General features: G+C 56.2%; 1 protein-coding gene across 3 annotated transcripts in view; it reads left to right on the top strand.

Annotated features, from left to right (window-relative positions):
• The window catches only part of LINGO1 (leucine rich repeat and Ig domain containing 1), a 75555-nt gene extending 51358 nt beyond the window's left edge, over positions 1–24197 (top strand). For 2 of the 3 annotated variants that reach the window (XM_010977851.3, XM_064480686.1), the window contains one exon: positions 21318–24197. In XM_010977851.3, the coding sequence (XP_010976153.2) occupies positions 21336–23180 (1845 nt within the window). In that variant the 5' untranslated portion in view covers positions 21318–21335 and the 3' untranslated portion in view covers positions 23181–24197. Of the gene's footprint in view, positions 1–6550; positions 6867–21317 lie in introns of those variants that run through there. The other variant, XM_031440782.2, reaches the window with a different exon arrangement.
• The last annotated feature ends 538 nt before the right edge of the window (positions 24198–24735 follow it).

Below are 24735 nucleotides of genomic sequence, written 5' to 3'. Positions count from 1 at the left end.
TACTTCTGCCATATTCTGTTCGCTAGAAGTGGGTCAGTTAGTCCAGCCCACAATCAAGGGGAGAAAATTGCACAAATGGCTTTGGGGAGGATATTCCAGAAGACCATGGGGGGCCACCTGAGGGGCTGCCTACCACAGAGTAGCTGAGGACCAGCGAGGTAGAGTGACTTGCCCAGGGCCCCACAGCGGTTAGAGACAAAGCCAGGACTGGAACTCACGACTGCTTGGCTCTGGGGCTGGACATCTTTCTAGTTGCCATGCTGCCTTTGACTTAAGTTAATAACGGGTTCCGCCTTAAGTTAATAAACAAGTTTCCTGCACAACAGAACTCAAGACAAGTGCTTAATAAATGCATTTGCTAATAGTGCTGTCTGTTTACACATATTAGCTCAAGCTCCCCCTGACATGATCCATGGGGACAGCTGAGGCCAGGCTCTTGGAAGAAGTTGCTCTGCCAAGCCTGGAGCCCAGATTCCCAAGGAGCCAGGGTGTGGTCCCTTTATACAAACTACTTTCTATATTTGCTTTTTTTTTGTTTTGTTTTGCTCTCATTTTAATCATTTGGACGTTGTGTGTGTGTGTGCATGCGTTTAACAGAGTATACACTTCCCTGTGTTCTTAGGGAGAGCTAACTGCAAGCTCAGGCACATCAGATATTCCCTTGGAGGGACTTCAGGGTGGGCAAGGCTGACAAGCCCCTCCACTGACAGGCCCCAGACAAATTTCTTGCTTCTTAGGTATTATGCAGCACCAGGCGCCAAGCCCAGCAGGCTGAGTAGGGGCCGGCCCCAGGGCCTCATCTCTCTGCCGGCTCTGCCTCAGTCCTCCAGGAACCTTTGGCCTCCCCCAGTTCTCAGTGCGATTCCAGGTAGTGGAGGTTGCTGCCTACATTGCTTATAAATAAGTGAATGTCACTGATGCTGGAACATTTCCAGTGGAGGTGTGGGTGATCAAGGCCCCAAGATGAGGGGAGGTGAGAATCCCTGCCCCCCATGCCCTGGCCCCCTTCTCCAGGGGAACCAATTGGTTCTTCCTGATTAATGGATTTCAGTTTGATTTGCACACATCAGACCCTCTGGAATCTGGGCTCTGGGTTCTCTGTGGAAACTGGAGGAGACACAAGATCAATCCCTGCCTTTAGTGTGTGCCTGTTCTCAGAAAATGAAGATCTTGGTCCAGGCTTCTCCTAATGGGAATGCTGAAAGGCACCTTAGGGTAGACCCTTGTCTTAACAGAGAAGGAGCTGCAGGGTCAGGGGTCAGGGGGCAGAGAGAAACCGTAACAGTAAGTATAATAACCATTAAAATACCTATATTTATCAAGCACCTACTGTGTGCCAGGTCCCACATCAAGTACTGGTTATAATTCCATCCTCCTTACCCGTAGTTTCCACATCCACAGATACGGAGGGCTGACTGCAAGGGACTTGAGCAGTTGTGAATTCTGGTGTCTGTTGGGGTCCTGGAGGGATGACTGCACATTAAGTCATGAGATCCTGGCACCAACCCTGTGAAGTGACTTCTACTGATAGTCTCACCTTACAGAGGAGGAAACCGCGGCTTAGAGAGGTGCCCAAGGGTACGAAGACCATCTCAGAGCAGGAGACTGACGTGCTTAGAGCAGGCTTATGGAAGGAGGGGGCCACACGGTGCCCTGCACTGGAAGGGGAGTGGGAGAAAGGATTCAAAGAGGTGGGTCTAGGGTCTGAGAAAGTGGTCAGTGATAAATAAGACATGCATGTAGTGGGGGCTGCCAAGGAAGAGGATGCCCCCAGGGAAGTGAGGGTGGGCTTTCCACACCCCTGCCCTTAGAGTGCTGGCCTCAGCCTGTATCCACACAGTAGTGTCCCTCCATGTCAACTAGCATGTCTCCACATCCAGCTGGGCCAGCCACTGTGCAAATAAGTCCCTTTCAGCTGAGCCCCAGCCCCCCTCCCTGTGCTGACTGCCCCTCGCAAGACGTGGAGGACCAAGGGGTGGGTGCATCTGGATGAGTGACCTTGAGTAAGTCCTTTCCCTTTTAGGTACCTCAGCCAGACCCTCTGTAACATGCCTAGGTGGAACCATGGTGTGTCTGAGCCCCTGATGGCTCTTAGGGAAGGGCTTAAGAGGGGGAAGGAAGGCCCTAACCCTGGCCACAGCTCCAGGCCCACCTCCTAGAGGGAACTTTCCTCTCAGCCCCCTCAAGTGCCCCCATCCCTCGCCCACTCCATGGCTGCACCAGCACGGGGCTTTGACCTATGGATTTTCTGTCACTTCCTGATCCACTTCACTCCAGCCTTAGTCTTCAGGACTTCATTATACCAACAGCCTCAGCACCCCCAGCATGGAGGGCTGCGAGAGCCATGGATGAGTGCAGGGCTTCTTCAGTGGCTTCCGGAGGCTATAGGCCCTCCAGCTTCTGGGCCTCAGCCTTCTTGGAACTCAGGGTCCTTCAAGGAGCCCCTTCTTGTGGCATCATCCCACTCTCCCCATTAAGGCAGGGCCACATAATCCTGAACTTAAGAGACACTCCCAGGCCAACTCCTTATTGCATAGCTAGGGAAGCGTTCACCCAGGGAGGGACAGTGACTCCCCTCAAGGTCACACAGCAAATTAATAAGAACACTCAGAATCAAACATGTGGCATAAAACCCACACCCCCAACCCTGCTCCAGGCCTAGTGCCACTTGCCCAGCCCCCACCTGCCTCCCCGGCTCCTGGTCTCCGTTTTTCTTGCTAATTAGAGGTCTCAGCAATGACTCCACTGTCCCAGCCATTTTAGAGCTGTCATTAATTTCAAGTGCCTTCAGAAATAATCATCATCGTAAAACCCCAAGAGCTGCTGGGATGCAAGCAAGCAGGACCAGCACAAAGCAGGCATGCAGGCAGGCTTATGTGTGCCTTCCTGTGCCCCAGGGGACTGGGTCCTGCCTCCTGCCTCCTGCCTCCTCAGCCTCCCAGAGTGGGGGAGAACAGGGCTTGTGCTCTGACACCAGACACACAGAGCTTCAAAGCCCAGCTCTACCTCTTACACAGAGTAAACCTGGGCAAGTCACCAGCCCTGCCAGAGCCTCAGTATTTTCATCTGTACAATGGGGATCACTATCCCAATCTTGAAGTGAGATGAAGTATGCAAAGTATAGCTCAGATCCTGGCTTACAGTAGGAGCTGAATAAAGGTTAGACGGTCCTTCCCCTCTTCCAGAGTCCCCTAGCAAACCCCTTCCAGCTTCTCTGCTTTGCTCTGAGCACTCAGGCTGCCTCCTTTTCCTTCCAGCCATCAACTCCTGCTTTATTGAGACTTGCTGAGTTTTCACCCCAAAGCCAGGATCTGCTGAGTGCCTACCCATGAGACATGCTGTCTCAAGGCTGCTCTTTGGAGCTCCTAGTCTGAGGACAGAGAGGGAGGAGACTGGGCCCTTGCCTCCAAGGGCATTTCAGCCTGAGGAGGAGAGACAAGAATAGAAGAAAATGGTCTTAGTTTGGTCTTTAAGCACAGGTGGAAACCAGGGAGAGGGCATGCCAAGTCGGCGGACCAATAAGGACAAAAGCTTGGAGGTGTGGGTGAGCATTCTTCAGCTGTAGCACCAGGGTACAATCTCTGGGTTGTGCCAGTGACATCTTGGGCTGGGCCACTCTGATGCTTTACATTCTTCATGGCCTGGGGATCCCTGAGAGTGCTCTGTTGGGGACCATTACACTGGGCAGGAATGGAAAGATTCGCATTCCCAGTCACAGCCCCCCCCACTTTTATGGGGTCTCTGGTGACAAGGCCAGGGGCCTGTACGCTCACCAGGCTGAGGCTGAACCCTCAAAAAAGGCGTTTTCTCCACGTTCTTCCCTCAAAGCTTCTTCTCCCCATATCGTCTTTGGTGAACCAGGACAAGGAGTGCTTGGAGGGGTCATTTCTTTGAGAGAAACAGGAACGGAGAAATGGCTTGCCTACTGTTTACAATGGAGAACTAAGACTCTAGGGCAGTTCCTCCCAGACACACAGCTCTTTGGTCATCTCTGCAGCCTCAAAGGTGCAAAGGGACAACTGTGGGCCCCAGGAGACCTCACCCCAGGACGCCAACTTCCTCGGCCAGCATCTAGGGGTTGGGGATGGGATCTCCTGATCCGAGGGGATCACTGAGGCAGCGAGCAGGTGAGTCGGGGGCGGAGATACGCCGTGGCCGTGCAGTGCCTGCGTCAGTCGCCGCACCAGGAATAGCCCCCGCCCCCGCCCCCGCCCCGCAGCGGGTCTGCGCGCCCGCCGGGTGCCTGGCGAGCCTTTACGCAGGAGCGAGAGAGCGACTATTCCTGTCGGGCTGGTGGGAGGAGGCGGCGCGGGAGGGCGGGAGCTCACGGATAACTCACAAACAGCCGGGGTGGGGGAGCTGGGGAGCCTGGGAAGGGGGTCCAGGCGGCACAGAGTTGAGGGGCCAGGGAGCCGCCTGCGCTGGGCTCTGGAAGGGAGGGGGACTCCTTTGCGGCTTCCCCTCCTCCCTGCCCACCTATAAGTCCCTCTGCCAAGCCTGCCCCCTGCTGGTTTACTGGACCCTGGAAGGGGATTCAAATTCCCTTTCCAGGCTTTACTAGCTGTTGGACCACAGGGAAATCACATAACCTCTCTGAGCCTGGGGTTCCTTCTCTCTGTCACAGAGGGAACAACAGCGCCTCCTCCCAGGGTTGTTGGAGGCTGAATGTAGAGAGCAGAGCACAGCACAGCATCCCCACTTGCTAGGATGGGGCTCCAGCTAAGCCGAGGATGACAACAGATGTAGAAAACAGGAGATAGTTCTCCAGGCTGACTGTCCAGCGCCATGGTGCAGCAGTGAGACTGAGAAGTACTAAACTCTGTTTAGTTAGAACAGAAAGTCTGTGCAAGTCTTTGGGCTATGTGTGAGCCCAAACAATGGAGAAGCAAGATGGTGTTGTGGGTGGAGGGACACTGGGGGCCCCATCATGCCAGCTAGGTATCTGCAGTGAGTGTCAGACAGGCTCCTTGGGGAATGGGCACTGGGAGCAGGATCCCCGTGTCTGCCCCATAGACTGAGAGGCCTTGGACCAGTCTTCTCCCTAGTTCCTGTGGCCCCCAAGCACCTGTGTGCTCAAGGTGTCAGGAGCACTGATTGTGCTCATGTGATGCACACCCAACAGTGGAGGAGGGGTGAGCATGCCTGCTAGTTTCAGCACTGATGATTATTCTCATCAAAGTAGCTTGGGTTAAAGGGCATCCAGCTTCAAGGTGATGGAAGGGGGTGTACAGTGGAAGAGGTGAGGTCCCAAGGGTGGTAGCCCTCTTCAGTCTTTGTAAGGACACTGCTGCCAGCTGATCCTCTGTATCTGTCAGTTAAGGAGGATCTGGATCTGAGGAGAGGGTCCATTCCTTGGGCCTATCTGAGTATGTGGCCTCAACTCTCCTGGACTGCTGGTGGGGAGCAGGGTGAGGGACTGCCAAATCCAGACTGAGGCTCTGCGTTGCCCTCTGCTGGTCACTGGGTGCAGTGCTCGCGGCCAGAGAGGCCTGCTGCCCTCTGCAGGACAGGAAGTCAGACTGGGCGGGGACCCAGGCTGCAAAAGAGGGCGCAAGACCCCGCTCCGGGTAGACCCGCGGGGCGCACCTTACTCGCCATCCCCTGGAGCCTCCCTCTCTACCTGCCTTGCTCCAAGGCCGCCAGGATGTGGGCCCTTCAGGGATTCGCACACAATTCTGAGAAGAGGGACAAGGCGTAGAACCGAGGCTCTCGGCCTGACCCTTCCCACGCCGTCCTCCAAACAACCCTTGCCGGTGGGGAGCCTTGCCCGTTCACATGCGTGTGCCGGTCCACATGGCAGCGTACAATGACCCCAGTTAACACGTGTGAACACATTCACGCGCTCACATGCACACACATGAGGCCACACGCGAGGGTGCGCACATCTCCGAGAGTACCGCAGGCCGGACTCTGCGGGGCCGGGCTGGCCCGGGACTCGGAGGGGCGCGGCTGTGTGCTGGGCTGGAGCACTGGGGCGCCGGCTCCCGCGCAAGGTTGGTGCAGCCCTAGCCCGCGCCGCCTTGCCAGTTTCGCTGCCCCATCCGCGCAGGGTGGTGGTTGGGGCGCTCCTCGCTCTCCGCCCCCTTCGCTGAAAGAAGCCGAGTCCCCCACCTCACTTCCCCCCTCCCTCGGTTTTGCGGCCGCGCCTTCTCCTCCCCCTCCCGGCTCCCGCCGCTCTCTCGCTCGCTCGCTCCCTCCCTCCCTCCCTCGGTCCCTCCTCCCTCCCTGGCTCGCTCCTCGCTCCTCGCGCTCCCTCCCTGCGCCGCGGCAGAGCGCGGAGCCCGGGCGGGAGCCGGCGCGGGAGCCGGAGCGGGCGGCCGGCGACAGCGCAGGAGGCGGCGGGTCCCGGTCCCGGCCTCGGAGCGCGCGGAGTCCCCACCCGCGCCGCTCCGGCCCCTCTCCCGACGCGGGGCTCCGAGCAGCATGCGCAGCCGCTGCCCGCCGGCCTCAGCCCTGGCCCCGACCCCGCTGCGGAGCGCGCCCGGCCTCGACCCCGGCCCCAGCGGCAGAGGTGGTGGCGGCGGCGGCGGCGGCGGCGGCTCCAGGCCGGCCCGGGGCGCAGAACCAGGCTCGTGGTGCCCGCGTCGCGCGTCCTGAGCGCGCCCGCCCCTCCGCCCGCCGGAGCCGCGGCCTCCAGCCTCCCTACTCCCTGGCCCTTGCCCCGGCCCCGGCTCCGGCTTGGCTCCCGCCTTCGTGGGGCAGACAGACGGACAGCTAGCCCCGCGAGGGCGCGCGGACTGCCGGGCGGAGGTGTTGGACGAGAAGGAGGAGACGGAGGAGGGGGCTGGGCAGGGGCTGGGGCCCGGCGGGGGAGACATGCGATTGGTGACCGAGCGGAGCGGACGGACGGCGCGCGCGAGATGCAGGTGAGCCCGGCGGCCGCGGCCCAGCCCCGAGTGGGCAGCCCCACTGCGAGCGCCCCTGGGGGCCGCCGTCGGCCCGGGCTGCGCCCTCCTGGGGCAGCGGGGCACCCCAGCGCCACCCAGATCCGCTTTTGGGTCACAGATCTGACTCCCCTCAAACCTCAGAACTGAGGACTCCTCCTTTCCCGTTCCTCCCACCCCTACAAATACCAGGTAGGCTAGCTGAGACCCCGCAGCTGTGGAGGGGTCCCAGTCCTGCTGGTCCTCCGTACCTCCTCCCATTCTGAGGCAGCCCTAGCAGCACCAGGCACTCCCAAGCGGGTGGACGCAGATCGGGGACCAGGTTTATCCACAGGCACCAGGCTGGGCGCCACCTTGCTCCCCTAACAAGGAGCAACCCCTTTCCAGCTCCTGCCCAGTGAGGAGAAGGCGAGGGGAACTGGGGGGCCTAGGAGAATGGAGGAGAGGGAGTTAGGGTTGAGGAGGACCCCGGAACCCTTTGGGGGCCTCCCCTTTGTCTTCAGCCCTGGCTTCTCACTTCCTCCTGCCCCACTTTTCATTCTGAAGCAGAGCTGGTGGGAGGTGGGAACCAGCTGAGAACAAGGGGCCTTCTTCTTGGCCCCCTACCTCTGCAATGTGGGCTATGGGCATCCTGCTCCCCCAGGCACCTCCAGGTGGATCCCACTTTGAGGAGAGGTGGGGCCAGTCCCAGTGGGCTGTCCCTTCCTGTGTCTTGCGCAGGGTCCCAGCCCAGCTCTGTCCAGCCCTGGTTGTGCCGGCATCAGCATCTCCTCTTTGTTCTCAGAGGTCCTGGGGTTGGGGTTGGGGAGAAGGGGCATCTGGGAGAATGGCAGTGCAGGAAGCCCTAAGGTGGGGGCAGTACCATCTGGGCAAGCCCCTTCCCTGCCAGCTCAGTCCTCCCCTGCTTGGCTTGGGCAGACGGAGGGTGCGCAGCCCAGCCTGGTCCATGACTCCAGCTCAGCCCTGCTGATCATTATGCCAGTGGCTCCAGCACTGGTGCCTCCTATGCCCAGGGAGCAATGAGCCGGGGCATCCAGGCAGCAGAGAGCCTGGGGCTTCCCCACGTCCTGCAAGGAATGCTGTGAGGGAAGAGAGGGTTAGCTGCTCCCAGACCCTTTGTCCTTGTGTGGGCAGGGAGGGGCTCAGAGTCCTCACACCTCCGGGAAGAAGCCAGCACCTGGTCTGCTGGGACAGCTTGTCTGCCCTTCCTGCTTTCTCCCCATGGCCTGAGGCAGGAGGGAGGGGCTGAGGTGGCAGAGGGGAGAGGCCAGGAACTCTTCAGAACCCAGATGGGGGCTCCCGGCAACACCCAGCTGCCCCTCCTGGAAGACAGCTTAGCAAAGGTGAGGGTGGGCCCCCTCTGGTATTATTGTTGGCTCCGCCCCCTCCACCCCTACCAATTTAAGAGTGAGGTGGCCTTGGCTAGGGCTTGGTCAAGGCTGTAGTGCTCCCTGGTGCCTGGAGTTAGAGTGGGTCCTGAATCCAAGGGGCCAGGTTTGGGGGGATGGGTAGGTGCTGAGGACAATGGAGAGACCACTCTATGCCTTGCAGTAGTCCTCTTTGGTCCTAGGGTCAGCTCCTCCATGCCCTGAGCATCCATTTGTCCTATGCTAGATACTGTTTTCTAAAATCCAGAATTCCAAGGAGACACTGAAAAGAAGGGAAAAAAAGTCTTGTGAGGGTGGGTCCTTGTTCAGCGTAAAGCTAGACAGGATCCCTGGTACCAGTGACGGCTCATCTGGGGCTACTCTCCGAGTGCCACCAGAACAAATGGGGAGAGGATCGTGATTGGGTCTGGGGGACGGGGGAATGCGTTCCTGTTGAGAAATGAGACAGTGTCAGGTGGAGGGTTGAGGAGGTGGGTCCTGTGCGGCTAGGGAAGCGCCAGCAAGGGGAGGCTGCAGGTGGTAGTTGTCTCAGAGACAGCCTTTGTTTTGCTGGCCGGGGTCTCTTGGTCTGGCTGTCCTGTGTGTAGTGCTCTGTGGAAGGATGGGGGCCGTCCAGCCTCAGGGTTCCCCCTCCTGATGGTCATCCACTGATGGCTGCCTGTTCTGTTCCCAGCAATCCCTCTACATGTCCCCCCATCACCTGGCTTGGTTCAGCGTTCCTACCCAGATGGTCTCCTCTTCTCCTGGCCCCTCCTGTAGGAAGCCTCCCTGACTCCTCCACATCACTGACCCTCCAGGCACCCACAGCATAGAATCACACAGGTTTGCATCTAATATTGTACCAGCCAATTCATTCATGCATTTGTTCTACACATCCTGGCTGAGCTGCTTGCTCTGCTCTGGGCTAGGCCTTTCCATGGCTCCCATGGATTACCTTGAACATTCAGGGCAATCCGTACCCATCCCCTGTGCTCTCCTGCCTGGCCCCTGGGATAGGGAAGACACTGGGAGGCACCAGGGAGCAGTGGCAAGAACTACCTGGGGGAGATATAGTGTCTTCAGCCTATAAGGCGTCAAGGATGCCCCAGGCAGGGGTTAGGGAGAGCCAAGCCAGGGTATTCAGTAGCACACTCAGGCACTCAGAGAAGGATGAGATTTGTTCCTGGGGGCTGAGGCAGTCAGGGGTCCTCCAGGGAAGGAGAGAGACTGGGTATCTCTTGAAGGAGTAGAAGACTTGGCAGAGACACAGAAAGCAAGATTCCAGAATCAGGGACTGTTCTTTGTAGAAAGAGTGTGGAAAGGCAAGTTCACTTCCAAATGCATTTAAGACATGCTGACCTTTGTTTATATGTTGAATGAATGAATTAATATCCTTGGACCAGTAGAGCTGTGCTGACAACAGTCTCTTCCTCATGTGTGTTCAGTTCCTTCAGTGTCATTTTATAGTGAAGTTGTTGAGTATGGTCCTTGGAGCCAGATGCCTGGGCTCAAATCTCAGCTCTTATGACTTTGGGCAAGTTACTTAATCTCTTGGGCCTCTATCTCCTTATCCATAAAGTGAGGATGATAAACAGCTGTTACGAAGTCTGTGTATTAATATATGCAAAGCGATTAGAACAGTGCCTGGCACATAGTAAGCTCTTAAGAACTGCTAGCTACTCATATTGGTATCAGTGATATGCTCTCAGTCTCAGCTTTATTGATGGTACAGAGGTTTGCTTTTATAAGCTGAGAAAACTGAAAGAGAGATGGAATGACTTGCCCAAAGTCCCCAGCTTACAAGCCTTCTTCCTGACTTCTGGTCCAGGGCTCTTACTCACTGATCCAGGCATGGCTTGTTAATTAATTAATCAATCAATATATTTAGTATTATTACTACTACTAGACTAATATAATGAACACCCTGACCCTACTCCCTGGCCTGAACACTAGCACTTTAATAATAATATACATCTTCCCATGTGTTTCTTTTCACCCATCCCTTGATAACCTTAATAACTCCTCTAAATTATCTATTTAGCATTTCATTGCCTTTTTAAAATCTTGAATTTTAATATAGAGAATTGTTCTGTTTTAGTTATTTTTGAACTTTGTTAAAAAGGAACATGAAACTGTATAGAGCCCTCTGGAATTTGTCTTTTTTCTTCAGCATGATATTCCTAAGTTTCATCTGTATTGTTGCAAATAATGGTAGATGTAGTTCATTCATTTTCACTGATGCGTGATGTTCTGTTGTTTGAACATAACATGGTGTATTTATTCTTCTATTGAGGGGCATTTGGGTTGTTTCCCTTTTTGCTCTTAAAAACACTGCTGCAGTAAACCTTCTTGTCCCCTCCCCTGAGATGACATGCAGAGCATCTCTGGGGGCACACAGCTAAGAGCAGAATTGCTGGACTGTAGGTCATGCTCATGTTCAGCTTTACTAGAAAATGTGCCATGGTGTTTTCCAAATGGGACCATTTGTGCTTTCCTATTGAAGTATCCCCATTACTCCCAACCCCTACCAACACTCAGTATGTGCAGACATCTTGGTTTTTACTGACTGAATGAGTGTAAAATGGTCTTGATTTGCATTCCTGGAATTCAAGGTTTCTGGCGTTTGAAATGGGGGTTGAGATAGGCAGCAGCCCATGTGTAAGGGATGCTCACTAAGCAGTCATCCTCTTTATGCCTCAGGCGTTGGGATGCTGTCAGTACAAACCCCTGAGCTCAGGGGTGGGCAATAGCAGTCAGGGAGGAAGGACTCCCTGGGAAAGTGGGAATAAAGAAAGATCACGGAGAGCTTAGGTCCCTGCACATTTAGAGCCAAAGGATCCCTAGTGGTTCTGTGTTCACCTGCAGGATGGGCAGCGGTGGTCCTAGCATGGGAGGCGGAGGGAGCCTGTGTTTCATTATTTTAATAATGCATAGCCCCCTGATAAGCCCCGTCTCTATACCCTGGCACCTGGCCTGGAGCTGGGCCTTGGTGAGTGCTTGGTGAGAGCCTGGTGACCCGGGGAATGAATACTGATGAGCAAATGTATGTTTGTTCCTCCTTCATTCTCACCTCATCCTCCCTGACTGCCTTTGCACACAGTGAGTGAGGGATGGCTGAACAAGGTGGCTCCTGGGCATTCACAGGTGAGGCCCTCAAGCCCCTGCCTCCTCTCAGGGGCTGAGAAACCCAGTGCTGGCAAGCTAATTTGGAGCAGTTCCCTCTGCCAGCCTGGTGCACCAACAGTTGATTCCACAGCACTTTCCCTGCCTGGGCCTGGGCCCCTGGAGCTGGGCCCCTGGAGCTGGGTAGAGACGAGCGATGGGGCTGGTGGAATAATTATGCCTATTTCATGTGACACCCAAATTGATTGCCACCAGGGTGACATTACCAGGGCATTGTTCCTCGTCTCCAATCTCTTATTACATGTTATTAGGGTGTGTGGTGTGTGTGTTTTTCTATTTTTTCCCATTTTGGGGAATTAATCTCTCTCTGCGACCTCCTCTGCTTCCCTCTGCAGAGAACCTCCTCGTGGCTCTGGGAGGGGCTGGGGGCCCGGCCAGCATGCTTCCTCTGCCTGGCCCAGCGCAGGGCTGCAGATGCAGTTGGGGTCTGGCCTGTCAGGCCCCTTCTCTTGGGTGCACGATGTGGGTATCTTAGAGCTGAGAGGGGCTGCTGAGGTGTGGACTCCAGCAGAGGAGTCCTCCTCCAATGTCCCTGATTCATGGTCTCTGCTTACATACCTCTCATGACAGCCTGCTCACTCACTATCTGCCAAGGCACGTCTTCCATCCTGAGCCTTCTGATCTTTTGTTTGATTCCTCACACTGAGTTCAATGGGCCTCCCCTATGACTCTGCCCATGGTCTTGGCTCCGCCCTGTGGTGCTCCTCCAAGGGGACCGGCTGCTTGCCCAGGACCTTTTGCACCTTCTGCCTTGGGACGCCCCTTAGAGATTTGCAGAGATGCCACCACCCTCCCAAGTCTGGGCTTTAACGAATAGGCAGCCAGGTGATGGCATGAGTTGTGCCTGAGCATAACACACCCCTTATATGTGTCTGACCAGAGGGGCTCATCACCTCTTGATACTGAGCTTAGGACATATACCAGTTTGGGAAAATGGGTTTTGGCAAGAGGCTGGCCAAGATTCAATTGAGCAGAGAGGGCTTTGAACGGTCGGTGCCAGGAGAAGGGCAAGTGTTTTTATTTATAGTTTGCCTGTCCATGTTATAAATAACTCACTACTGGACCTTGGTTTGTGATATATCGGGGATTGTTTTTAAGTCTTTTCCCCTTTTTGAGGCAGAAATAACCTAAACCTTTACCCGTCCCTACTCTGGCCACACCATGAATCAAAAGGCTATATTACCCTCGCATGATGTTGGAGAGAGAAGGTGGCTGCAGTAAGGAGGCCAGGGTTCTTCCCAGGCCCTAACCCTGAGATGGTGTGTGGCCTCGGACAAGTCCCTGATGCTCTTGGCCTCAGTTTCCTCATCCGCTTGATGGTCTCAATTATTGTGCCTCTGGAGCTAGACAAACTCAGTGACCTTTGGCAGGTGAATTAATGGCTTGGAGCCTCAGTTTCCTCATCAGTAAAGTGGGGCTAATGGTACTTCCCTCACAGGGTATTGGGGGAGGGTTGCAGAATGTGGTCATTTTGCAAAGCATTTAATATATGTGTTCCATATAAATGTCTCTTCCCTTCCCTCTCCTTGAATTCTCTGCCCCCCAGCCCAGTGAGGGTGGTATAAAGCCTGCCTTTCTGTTTTCTAAATGAGGAGTTCAGGGTCCAGAGATATAAAGCCACTTGCTCAAGATCATCTGCTCAGCAAGCAGCCCTTGAACCTGAATCAGAGAGAGGCAGTATATGGGAGTAGTCAGGACAACCTGTGGTCTAACTGCCTCAGACCTAATCCCAGCTCTGCCACTTACCGCTGTGTGATTCAGGGCAAGCTGCATTACCTCTCTGTGCCCCAATTCTCTAACCTGTAAAATGGGGATAACAGTACCAACCTAATAGGATTGTTGTGAAGATTAAACAGGATCCTGTTTGAGTTCATATCATACTAGCTGTGTGACCTTGGGCAAGCTGCAGAACCTTTTTATTCTTCTGTCTTTTCCATCTGCAAATGGGGATAGGAACAGGACCTACCTCAACAGGTTGTGGTGAAATTAAACTAATTTTTATAGGTAAAGTGCTTAGAGTAATGCCTGGCACACCAAAGGCCCTGTGTAAGGGTTTTTCCAATCATCATCATCATCATTCTATTTATTAGGCCTCTGGCCTTCAAATCCCATACTACTTCCACCACTCCCTTCAGCTCTCCTCTCCACACCCTGGGTTTCTGAGGCTGGGACCTCCCCCCTTTCCCAAGCTCAAGGCTTGTGACCTTCCCAAGTGGGGACTGGCTGGTTTCCAGGCCTCCAAAGCCTGAGATGGGCCAGTTTGAGCTGTTCCCAAGGTAGAGGAGCCTGAGGACTGGAGCACTGGGAAAGGACCCCAGGTGCTCCAGGAAGATGCGTAGGGCTGGTGGGAGATGAGGCAGGGCCACTCCCAAGGGGCCCTGGCCTGGGTGGTGGGTGGGGCCAGAGGCCTGTGGGGATACTTTCCTGCCCCTGAGGGCCTGGGTTGGCATCTCAGACCCAGAGAGAAATGGGAAGAGAGGTACTGGGTTGTAGGAGCTGCATTTTCCTTCAGCCCTGTCAGGTGGCTGCATGGGTGTTTGCCTGCCCTTCCTCAGTTCTGGGACAGCTCCACTCCAGGTCCGGGCTCTATTCACTCGGGCAGGACCAGCACAGACAACAGGAGGCTTCCCAGAATCAGTGGCTCCCTTCTGCCCCCCTCAGGCTGGATCCTAGCTTCCCAACTGGTCTCTTACCTCAGAACAATCCTATGGAGGAGCGGATGGGGTCCAGGGTGGTCCAGGACTCACCTGGGGTCACACAGCAGGGCCAGGTTCCCTGGCTGGAGCCCAGGCTTGGGACCTGTGAGCCCAGTGCCCTTTACCCAGCCAGAAGCCGCCTCCTCCAGGCCCTGCCCCAGCCCTGCCCCTCCCCACTGAGCAGGCTGCTCTTGGAGGCAGAGCCTATATATAGAAGCCTTTAAACACTAAGACGCTTTGACAATTAAAATTCATAATTTATCCCGCAAATGGCCTGGGGCTGCGGGCTGGCCGGAAGGCTGGCAGCTCCTGAGATCTGCTATGCTCCATGGGCAGGGCCGTGGGGTGGGCAGGGGCATTCCTCCCTCAGGTGCAGGGGACCGGCTGCTTGCCCAGGGCCACACAGAGGCAGCTGCCCTCGCCACTCCGTGCCCAGGCAGCACCCTCCAGCCTGGCCATGGCTGAGAGGCCAGGTGAGCACCTTTGGGAGAGGATTGAGTTTCCAAGTGCACCTAAGAGATGGGGCTGATGGCACTGGGCCAGGGAAGGCAGGGAGTGGCTGTGGCAGGGGAAGGGATAGCAGGCGGGCGTGCGCGCGCGCACACGCACACGCACACGCACACGCACACGCACACACACACACACACACACACACACACACACACACACACACACACACACACCCTGGGGGCCCAGCAGCCCTTTGCCAGACCAAGAGCAAGAGGAAAATAAAGAATTATACACAACAAAGGACATGACCTCAATTTTCTTTCAGGTTGATTTTTCTCTCCCTGTTGGGAGGGCGTTGCTGAAGAAGGGGAAGGGGAGGGGAGAGGGCAGGCAGCCCAGCCCAGGAGACAGACGGACACTGCCTGGCTGCCTGCCCACGGGCCACACTGTCAGTCTGGATTTCTCCTGCCAGAGCTCAGCCTGGATGCTAACCCCTCCTCTCAGGGTTCCCTGTGCCCCCACACCCCCTCCCCGTGTGCCAGGAGGCAGCCCCTGCCCTCCCCCTGGGCTCTCAGCACAGCCCTGCCGGATTAGCCTGGCCAGGGAAGACCAAGTTTCCCCCATTAGCAGCTCACACCTTAAGCCATTATCAGCCATTCACACCTCAGCAGGGATTAGCCTGGAAAGCCAGAATGGTGTGTCTTTAAAAGGAGTCCAGGGACCCGGGTCGGGATTTGGGGTAGGAGAGAAGCAATTAGGAGCCCCTGGATGCTCTCAAATGTTCCAGGCCACCAGTCAGCTCCACCCTGCACACCTCTGCCGGCACCATTCTCTTGGCTGAAAGTGCTGCCCCTCCCTCCCCTGACTTGGCCAGTGGAAATGTATCTGCAGCTCAGCCTGAGCCCACATGACGCCTCCTCCTCCTCCTTCCTGAAGCCTCTATAAAGAGCCTAGACTAGGCTTCAAGGGCTGTTCTTGGGAGCTGTCCAGCAGCTGTTTGTAGGGATTCTGCTCTTTGAAGCTGGGCCTGGCGGTGCTGAGCTATGTCAGCCCCAGCCCTGCACTGGGGGCTCTTGATATGGGGGACACAGACGGCGAGGCAGGAGAAGCTCCAACAGAGGGACGTAGGGAGAGAGGTCAACACAGCAGCAGTGCTTGGCAGCGGGCTGCCAGAGATCCAGGGGGATCGACAGGAGGTGGGCCCTTCTTCCTGGGAGCTTACAAAGAGCTGCTTGGGATAAGAGACCCTTGAGCTAGATTCTTCAGGCAGGGTGGGAGATCTCCAGGCATGACAGATGGTTGACTCTCACTGTGGGAGAAAGGGCCTGGGCTGGAGTGACCATGGGGGGCTTTCTAGACAGGCCTCACTTCCCCCCTACTTCCCCCTTCTTCCAGCCACGTGGCCAGGTGCACTTACCACAAATGCACTTTATCATTCATGAAATAGATCCATTTGCTCTGTGCCCTGGAGCTGAAGGCAAAGAAGAGACTTCAGACAGGCAGGGACCTGGGGACAGGGCAAGTCACAAGGAATCTAGACCTTCCCTTGCCTCCAATCTTTAATGACCCAGCACAAGTCCCTTCACCTTTCTGAGTAATCAGTCCACCTGAAGGTGTGGTGGTGGGGAGAGGATGCGCTAACAGGCCCAGGACTCCAGACAAGCAGTAGGACAGGGCCATGGAGCTGAGCAGGGCCCGAGGCAGACTCTCTGAAGCTCTCGGCCCCCTTCCCAGCTCTGCCATCCCTCCTCCCTCCCTCCTGCTGCAGACCCAGCCTTAGGAATGTAGGGTGTCAGGACAAGAGGAGACCGTGCATACCTGCCTCATTTCTCAGTGAGGAAGCAGCCCGGCACGGCACCGGCACCGTTGCCCCAGTCACACAGCCAGGCTGTTAACCCAGAGGGCCCTGGGCCCCGGCGATGGCAGCGGGCTCCTCTGTGCCAGGGATCTCATGCCTGTGTGTGCTGGGGATCCCTGCAGTCCCTGAGGAACACTGAGTGGGAACACCATGAAATATTGATACTGTAAACCTAAAATAACTAAAACTTCCATCCTGCATTGCAGCTGACCCCAAATTAGGAAAGATTTTAGCATAGACAGTGGCAGCAGGCACAAGAGAATGGTATGGTGGAAAAACACTGAAAAAATTCAGTGTGTTCAACATACTGTTTTCTGACAATTTGTCAGATTTGGAGGGGAAGGGTAACTACATTTAGCTACCTAAGGACTGGTGCCTTCCCTCAGCCCTGGGGGCCTTACCCTAGCAATGCCCTGACACACCCACCCCTCCTCTGGCTCTGAACTGGCCTGTGTGTCTGAAAGAAGTCCTGCTTCACCCGGGTGGCTCTTGGGGCAGGCAGCCTGACCAGGAGGAACAGAGCTCTGCTGCCTCCTAGCTTTGTAGCCCAGTCCTAAAGGCAAATAAATTCCCTTTTGGAGGCCTTCATTTTTCTCATCTGTAAAATGGGTAAGAAATACATCTTTTTGAATGCTGGATGAGAGTTTCTAAGACAGTGAATAAAGCCTAGAGCCTGGCCTGTACCAGGTGGTCTGTGGATGCTGGTCCCACCCCTTCTCTAGGTGCAGGTGTCTGACCAGCTTGTAGGGGCCAGGCTGGGTGCATGGGAGAGGCACTCTCCTGCTCTCAGGGACCTCCAGATGCTGCCTTAGGAGATAGATGGACTCCTGACTTCCCTCGGGGGTTCTCCAAATCCACCCATGGGTGATCCATGCCTCTTCTGTCTCCACCAGTTGCCCTCTCCAACCCTGAACCTCAGGGGAAACAGCCCTAATGTGAGGCCCCCAACTGCAGTTATCAACCTCAAAAAGATCCTTCTAGTCCCTGTAAAATTGCAATTTGGTGTCTGAGCCCCTACTCCTCTTCATCCTCTAAGCCAGTTTGAGCATGTTGACATTCCAGCTGGAGAGAATCCAGTTTCTCCTAGAACCAGCCCTGCACTGCACAGTGGGAGGAAGGGCAGAGAGGGCAGGCATCCTCGGGGTCACACAGTGGAGTGGCTGGTGTGGGGATCGAGTGAGCCAGGCCATATCTGTCCCCGGCTGCGAGTGAGGGTGTGATGGTGGTAGATAGCTCTCTGCAGTGCAAGTCTGATGACTTGGCTGCCCCTACTGCTCTGGGTTGGGAAGACTCAGGCTACTGTTGGCTCCGTGCCTTGTGGCCCGGGCACAGCTCTCCTCTGCCTGCCCACCTGCTGGCCTTCAATGTTTATTTCCTTTGTATTTATTGGTCCAATTTTTAAACTCTTGCCCTTGTGGGAAGCCCTTCAGGGGGCAAGGATCCAAAATAAAAACACTGATTAAAATGCATAAAACACTTCTTAGCCATTGCGGAGTAACCAGCAGGAATAACAATGCCAGGATGGTGAGAGTAACACGTTGCTCAGTCAGCAGTTTTGGTGACCACACCTCATGACATGGCCCTGCCAGCATCCCTAGATCACAGGGACCCCACAGGGGTGTTAGACCAGGAGACTAGGCCCAGCATGCTGTGCCAGCTTGGGGAGTCATCTTAGCCCCTCTAGGTCTCAATTTCCTCACCTTTCAGGACAGTCACATGTAAAAGGTGAAGGATGAGGCAGTTTGGAGGATGTGCCCTTCTGGAGCTTTCCTGGTCCCATGTAATATGGCCCATTGCTCTGCGGGTCTAACTGCTAGGCCTGCCACATAGGGCAATGCCGACCAGCTTTTCCATCAATGTATTTGAATTTTCCAGGTCTCTCTTTGCTCAGTGGGCCTGCTCCATCAGAGTGGCTTTAATTCCTGCAAAAACTCTCATGCACATACACTTCCTTTCAAAGAACACCCAATGGAGTCTTTTCTTGATCTGAGGCTGCAGACACACCATTTGCCCTCAGGCACCTCACTCTCCAGCAGGTGAGACAAATGCACCCATGAGGGTTTGACCCAAGATTAAACATACGACACAGGAGAGGAGCCAAGTGCTGAGGCTTTGGAGTATATTTCCCTCTTTGCTCAGGTCACTAGGAAGCTCACACCTTTAATCATTATACAGGGTTCTGTGGCATTCTTTCTTGACTGGCTTGCCTTCTTTAGCTTTATCTTCTTATCATCTTGGAACAGAATTTTTCTGTCCATTGGCTCAAATCACTTTTAGAATGAGGTGCTATACATCAGGTACATAATGTCACTACTAATAAATGCAAGGTAATTCAGAGTTGTCAAGAGATTATTTCTGACTGAGTAGATCAAGGATGGCTTCATGGAGGAGGTGGCCTTTGGGGGTAGATATCCACAAAGGCTGCTGGAGCAGTAAAGCTATGAGAGATCTCCAAAAGGAGATGGCTTAGAGGCAGGAATGAGGTGGGAATCCCTGGGTGGCTTCACTGTGGGGAGTTGGGGGGGAGGAGGGAGACGAGTAGGTTGAGACAAGAAGGTGGAGTCTTTGAATGCCAGATTCTTGTCTGTATGTGGGGCTTACCAACATCTCAAGGTAGCCTGTGCCCTCGCTATCCCCTTTCTCATTCCTTAGCACCCTCTCAGCAGCCCCCACCCCACCTGCCAGCCCAGCCTTGAGCTGGGTGCTAAAAGTCCTATTTACCTTTCAGGTCCCCAGGCTCACACCCACACCAGCCCCAGCTGCCGGCCCAATTACTTATTGATCTCCTGTCAGGATGTTTGCTTTTCTGGTGGGTCACTGGAGCGTGTGCAACTGTAGAAAATGGCCTGTTAGGGGTGGGGTGGGGGAAGCCACACCACAGAATAGTCTGGAGAGAGGATGAGAGGGCCTGAGGGGAGGGGGGTGGATAAAGCCATTGGGAATAACAAAGCCTTGCAGATTCCATAACATGTCAGTGACACCAGAAGCCCTCTCTGGTTAATCAGTCACTTAGTCAATCAACAACCTGCGAGCACCTGTAAGTCCTGGGAGACCGCTGGAGCATTGGAAATTATGTGGTGTCATTGAAGTCTGACAGCCCAGAGCCCTGGTCTCAAATCCACCCTCTCTACTGGCTGGGTGTCCTTTGGCAGCCACAAGCTCTCCAAGCCCCAGTTGCCTTAAGGATTGAAGTGTGGATGACAAGGTCTGTAGCCTTGAAAGTGGAGGCTATGTGCAGCTGTGGGGAGGAGCTGGGAGGAGTGGGAGAAGGGCCTGAGCTGGAGCAGAGAGGTGGGACCCTCCCAGCCTGGGCATCCCTTTTCTGCAGTGAGCCTCCCGTTGGGGCCATGAGTGTGGGGTATGTGGACAGCAGCAGAGTCCCAAGGGTGCCATGCTGTGTGGGATGCATCTTCACCCAACCGGCAGTAGAAAGGCTGCATCTTGGCCCCCAGAGACCATCTGATCCAGGCTCTGGAGTTTGGAGGAGTCCAGACTAGTCCTCCCAGCCCCCACCAACCCTGCTGGGCTAGTTTCCCATGGGGCAGAACAGTGCTAGGGAAGAGAAGGGCAGTCTGGGCACAAGTGGGAGCAGGTAGTAGAGGGTAATGGCAGGGCTAGCTCCTGCACACCCCTTGGTCACACCACCTGCAGCCTGTAACCAAGCTGGGCCCCTCTCCGGTCACCATCTCCCTAGTCATCGCCACCCGAGGCCTGCATGTTCCTCAGGGCCCAGCTGCACCAAGCCTCATTTCCTGCGTGCCACGACGTGGACTGGCACGTCCAGGGCTGCCTGTGCCTCCCTGGGCTGTGGGAGTCTGACTGCTCCCATCAGATCAGCAGCCAGGAGGAGGGTGATTGGAATCCAGAGAGACAGATGGATGAAGCCTGCAGGGTCTTTGGAGCGGAGCACAATTCCTACTGGGGACGAGAAAAACTTCTCAAAGCAGGGCATACTAAATTAGGCCTTGAAGATGGGGTTTCAAAGGCAGGGACAGGGACATTCTAGGAGGAAAAACAGCAGGACCCTGAGCTCAGGAGCCTGGGTGGGTCACCGTGGGGACCCAGAGGAAGGGCAGAGTTGGAGAGATTCCACAGGGAGGCATCAGGGCTGGGTACTGGCTTTCTGGGTGGGGGGTAACCCCTACTGATCCAGAAACCCCACTGGGGAGCAGATTTGTGGACACTGCAGGAACCACTGGGTGTGCTGATTGCCCAGGATTCTTGGCCTTAGAGTACAGTGCAGTGTTGATAGGGAGGGGGCCACTGTGTCTGCGCCAGGGGATGCTCAGGCTGAAGGCTGAGAAGGTGGGCCCCAGCAGCCTCAAAAGCCCTTGCCTGGCAAGCTGGGTCCCAGATGTGCTCGTCTGCTGGCTGTTCCTAGAAGCCTCAGGCTTTGAGCCCCTTTGATCCCCTCTGTGAGCCCTGAGGGCAGCTCAGCAGGTCTGGCTTTATCTCTGATGAGCACCAGGGGAAGCTGAGGTTCAGGGTGCCAGGTGGGGTGCGGGGTGCATGCCTGGAGTCACACTGTAAAATATGAAATAGAGAGGAGATGGATGCAGCCTGGGGTGTCAGTACCAAGCTCATCTGAAGTGATCCCACCCCTTCCAGGAGCCCCCTGAATCCCATGGATTGCTGAGGACTCTGGGCAGCGCTGGGGCAAGGATGAGGCAGCATAGGGTAGCAGGAGGCTCTCTGGCTTGGGCATCTGGATCTTACTGTGGGGTCCCAGGCAGGTGCTCTGTGACACTCTGGGCCCCTGCCTCCCTCTCTCTGTCAGGGACATCCTGACGGGGCAGGAGGACACAAGGGCACAGAGGGCTCGGGTGGGGTCCAGCAAACATATCCTCTAATGGCCCCCTCTGTCCTGTGCTTGACCCAGCTGCAGGTGAGCGAGAGGATGCTGGCGGGGGGCGCGAGGAGCATGCCCAGCCCCCTCCTGGCCTGCTGGCAGCCCATCCTCCTGCTGGTGCTGGGCTCGGTGCTGTCAGGCTCGGCCACGGGCTGCCCGCCCCGCTGCGAGTGCTCCGCCCAGGACCGCGCCGTCCTCTGCCACCGCAAGCGCTTCGTGGCGGTGCCGGAGGGCATCCCCACCGAGACCCGCCTGCTGGACCTGGGCAAGAACCGCATCAAGACGCTCAACCAGGACGAGTTTGCCAGCTTCCCACACCTGGAGGAGCTGGAGCTCAACGAGAACATCGTGAGCGCCGTGGAGCCCGGCGCCTTCAACAACCTCTTCAACCTCCGGACGCTGGGGCTCCGCAGCAACCGCCTGAAGCTCATCCCCCTGGGCGTCTTCACTGGCCTCAGTAACCTGACCAAGCTGGACATCAGCGAGAACAAGATCGTCATCCTGCTGGACTACATGTTCCAGGACCTGTACAACCTCAAGTCGCTGGAGGTCGGCGACAACGACCTCGTCTACATCTCCCACCGAGCCTTCAGCGGCCTCAACAGCCTGGAGCAGCTGACGCTGGAGAAATGCAACTTGACCTCCATCCCCACCGAGGCGCTGTCCCACCTGCACGGCCTCATTGTCCTGCGGCTCCGGCACCTCAACATCAACGCCATCCGGGACTATTCCTTCAAGAGGCTGTACCGGCTCAAGGTCTTGGAGATCTCCCACTGGCCCTACTTGGACACCATGACTCCCAACTGTCTCTACGGACTCAACCTGACGTCCCTGTCCATCACGCACTGCAACCTGACCGCCGTGCCCTACCTGGCCGTGCGCCACCTGGTCTATCTCCGCTTCCTCAACCTCTCCTACAACCCCATCAGCACCATTGAGGGCTCCATGTTGCATGAGCTGCTAAGGCTGCAGGAGATCCAGCTGGTGGGTGGGCAGCTGGCCGTGGTGGAGCCCTATGCCTTCCGCGGCCTCAACTACCTGCGCGTGCTCAATGTCTCTGGCAACCAGCTGACCACACTGGAGGAGTCTGCCTTCCACTCGGTGGGCAACCTGGAGACACTCATCCTGGACTCCAACCCGCTGGCCTGCGACTGCCGGCTCCTGTGGGTGTTCCGGCGCCGCTGGCGGCTCAACTTCAACCGGCAGCAGCCCACGTGCGCCACGCCCGAGTTCGTCCAGGGCAAGGAGTTCAAGGACTTCCCCGACGTGCTCCTGCCCAACTACTTCACCTGCCGCCGCGCTCGCATCCGGGACCGCAAGGCCCAACAGGTGTTTGTGGACGAGGGCCACACGGTGCAGTTCGTGTGCCGCGCGGATGGCGACCCGCCGCCAGCCATCCTCTGGCTCTCGCCACGCAAGCACCTGGTCTCAGCCAAGAGCAATGGGCGGCTCACGGTCTTCCCCGATGGCACGCTGGAGGTGCGCTACGCCCAGGTACAGGACAACGGCACGTACCTGTGCATTGCGGCCAATGCGGGCGGCAACGACTCCATGCCCGCCCACCTGCATGTGCGCAGCTACTCGCCCGACTGGCCCCATCAACCCAACAAGACCTTCGCCTTCATCTCCAACCAGCCGGGCGAGGGAGAGGCCAACAGCACTCGCGCCACCGTGCCTTTCCCCTTTGACATCAAGACCCTCATCATTGCCACCACCATGGGCTTCATCTCCTTCCTGGGCGTCGTCCTCTTCTGTCTGGTGCTGCTGTTTCTCTGGAGCCGGGGCAAGGGCAACACGAAGCACAACATTGAGATTGAGTATGTGCCCCGCAAGTCGGACGCAGGCATCAGCTCTGCGGACGCACCCCGCAAGTTCAACATGAAGATGATATGAGGCCGGGGCGGGGGGCAGGGACCCCCGGGCGTGCCAGGCAGGGGAAGGGGTCTGGCCACCGTCCACTGGCTCCCCAGTCCTTCCCACCTCCTCTCTGCCCCTCTACACACACTCTTTTTCTCCCTCGTACCCTGTCTCCTGCTGCCCGCGCCAGCCCTCACCGCCTGCCCTCTTTCTACCAGGACCTCAGAAGTCCAGGCTTGGGGACCCCACCTGCACAGGGGCACACACTGACAGACTGGAGTTGGAAGCTGATGAACCAACATGCAGCACAGTCAATAATTCAATTTAAAAAAAAGTTACAAACTTCCTCTGTAACTTGGGTTTCAATAATTATGGATTTTTATGAAAACTTGAAATAATAAAAAGAGAAAAAAAACTATTTCCTATAGCTAGTTGGAATGCAAACTTTTGACGTCCTGATTGCTCCAGGGCCCTCTTCCAACTCAATTTCTTGTTTTTCTCTTCCTCCTCCTCCTCTTCCTCTTCCTCCTTTCTCTTCTCTTCCCCTGTGGGGAGGGATCACTCAGGAAATCAGGGAAGGAGGTTCCAGCCCCACTCGCCTGCCCACCCAGCCAGGGCAGGCGCCAGAGCAGGCTGGGTGGTGGGTCTAGGCCCAGCTCTGGGCTGGCTGTTTGCAGGGAGCGGGTGGAGGGGACTGGGCTGCCCAGTGTGGGTGAGGGCCTCTCTGCCGAGCTGCCAGGCAGCACTACTGCCCGGGGGTGGGGCCTGGCTCGAGTGTGGCTGAGACTCTGGACAGAGGCTGGGGTCCTCCTGGAGGACAGCACAGTCAGTGGAGAGAGCCAGGGACCGAGGCCTAACTCCAGATCCAGCTCTGCTGCTGACTTGCTATGTGGCCTCGAATAGGTCATTGGCCCTCTCTGGGCCTCAGTCTCTGTATCTGTATAAGTGGAAACGTTACTCCCCGCCCTGCCTACCTCACAGGGCTGTTGTGAGGAATTGATGAGATGATGTATGTGAAACACTTTGTAACCTGTAAAGCGCTGTGCACACGTGTGGGTGACTGTTCTCATTATGGTCATTATTATCTCACTGTGTGGGGCAGGGCTTCTGAAAGGATTTCCATGGGGTCAGGTTTGGGGGCATGCCAGGGGAGGGCTGCCTCCAGAGCCTTCCAGAGGCTTCCCCCAGGACAGCTGCCCAATGGTGACCACAGGCGTTGACTGAATGGACAGGGCTCTTGACCCACAGGGGAATCCTGAGTCCCATGACAGCATCACTTCTACTGCCTCTGGTGTGGGGTCCCCCCAGGCAGAAGCCCCTTGCAGCTTTGACCTGGACCTATGTAGGGATTGAGAACACCAGCTCTCTCCAAGCCTTCTCTCCACAAGTACTTATCAAGTGCCTACTGTATACCACTTCCCATGTAGAGTCCCCCAGTCTTTGCAGTCTCTGAGGCTGGGGGAGGCAGTTCTGGGGCTGCTCTTAAGACTGCCTAGCCCCAGGTCACCGACCCCAGCCTTGCCCCATCTCCCACCACGCCTTCCTCTGAGCCTACCCTGGGCTCTGAAGGGTTCTGGGTTTGGGACTGGGA

This window comes from Camelus dromedarius, chromosome 29 (assembly GCF_036321535.1).
Source record: "Camelus dromedarius isolate mCamDro1 chromosome 29, mCamDro1.pat, whole genome shotgun sequence".
In the NCBI taxonomy this organism is placed as follows: domain Eukaryota; kingdom Metazoa; phylum Chordata; class Mammalia; order Artiodactyla; family Camelidae; genus Camelus; species Camelus dromedarius.
The sequence above is the reverse complement of the archived record's forward strand: the minus strand, read 5'-3'. Positions and strand labels throughout refer to the sequence as shown.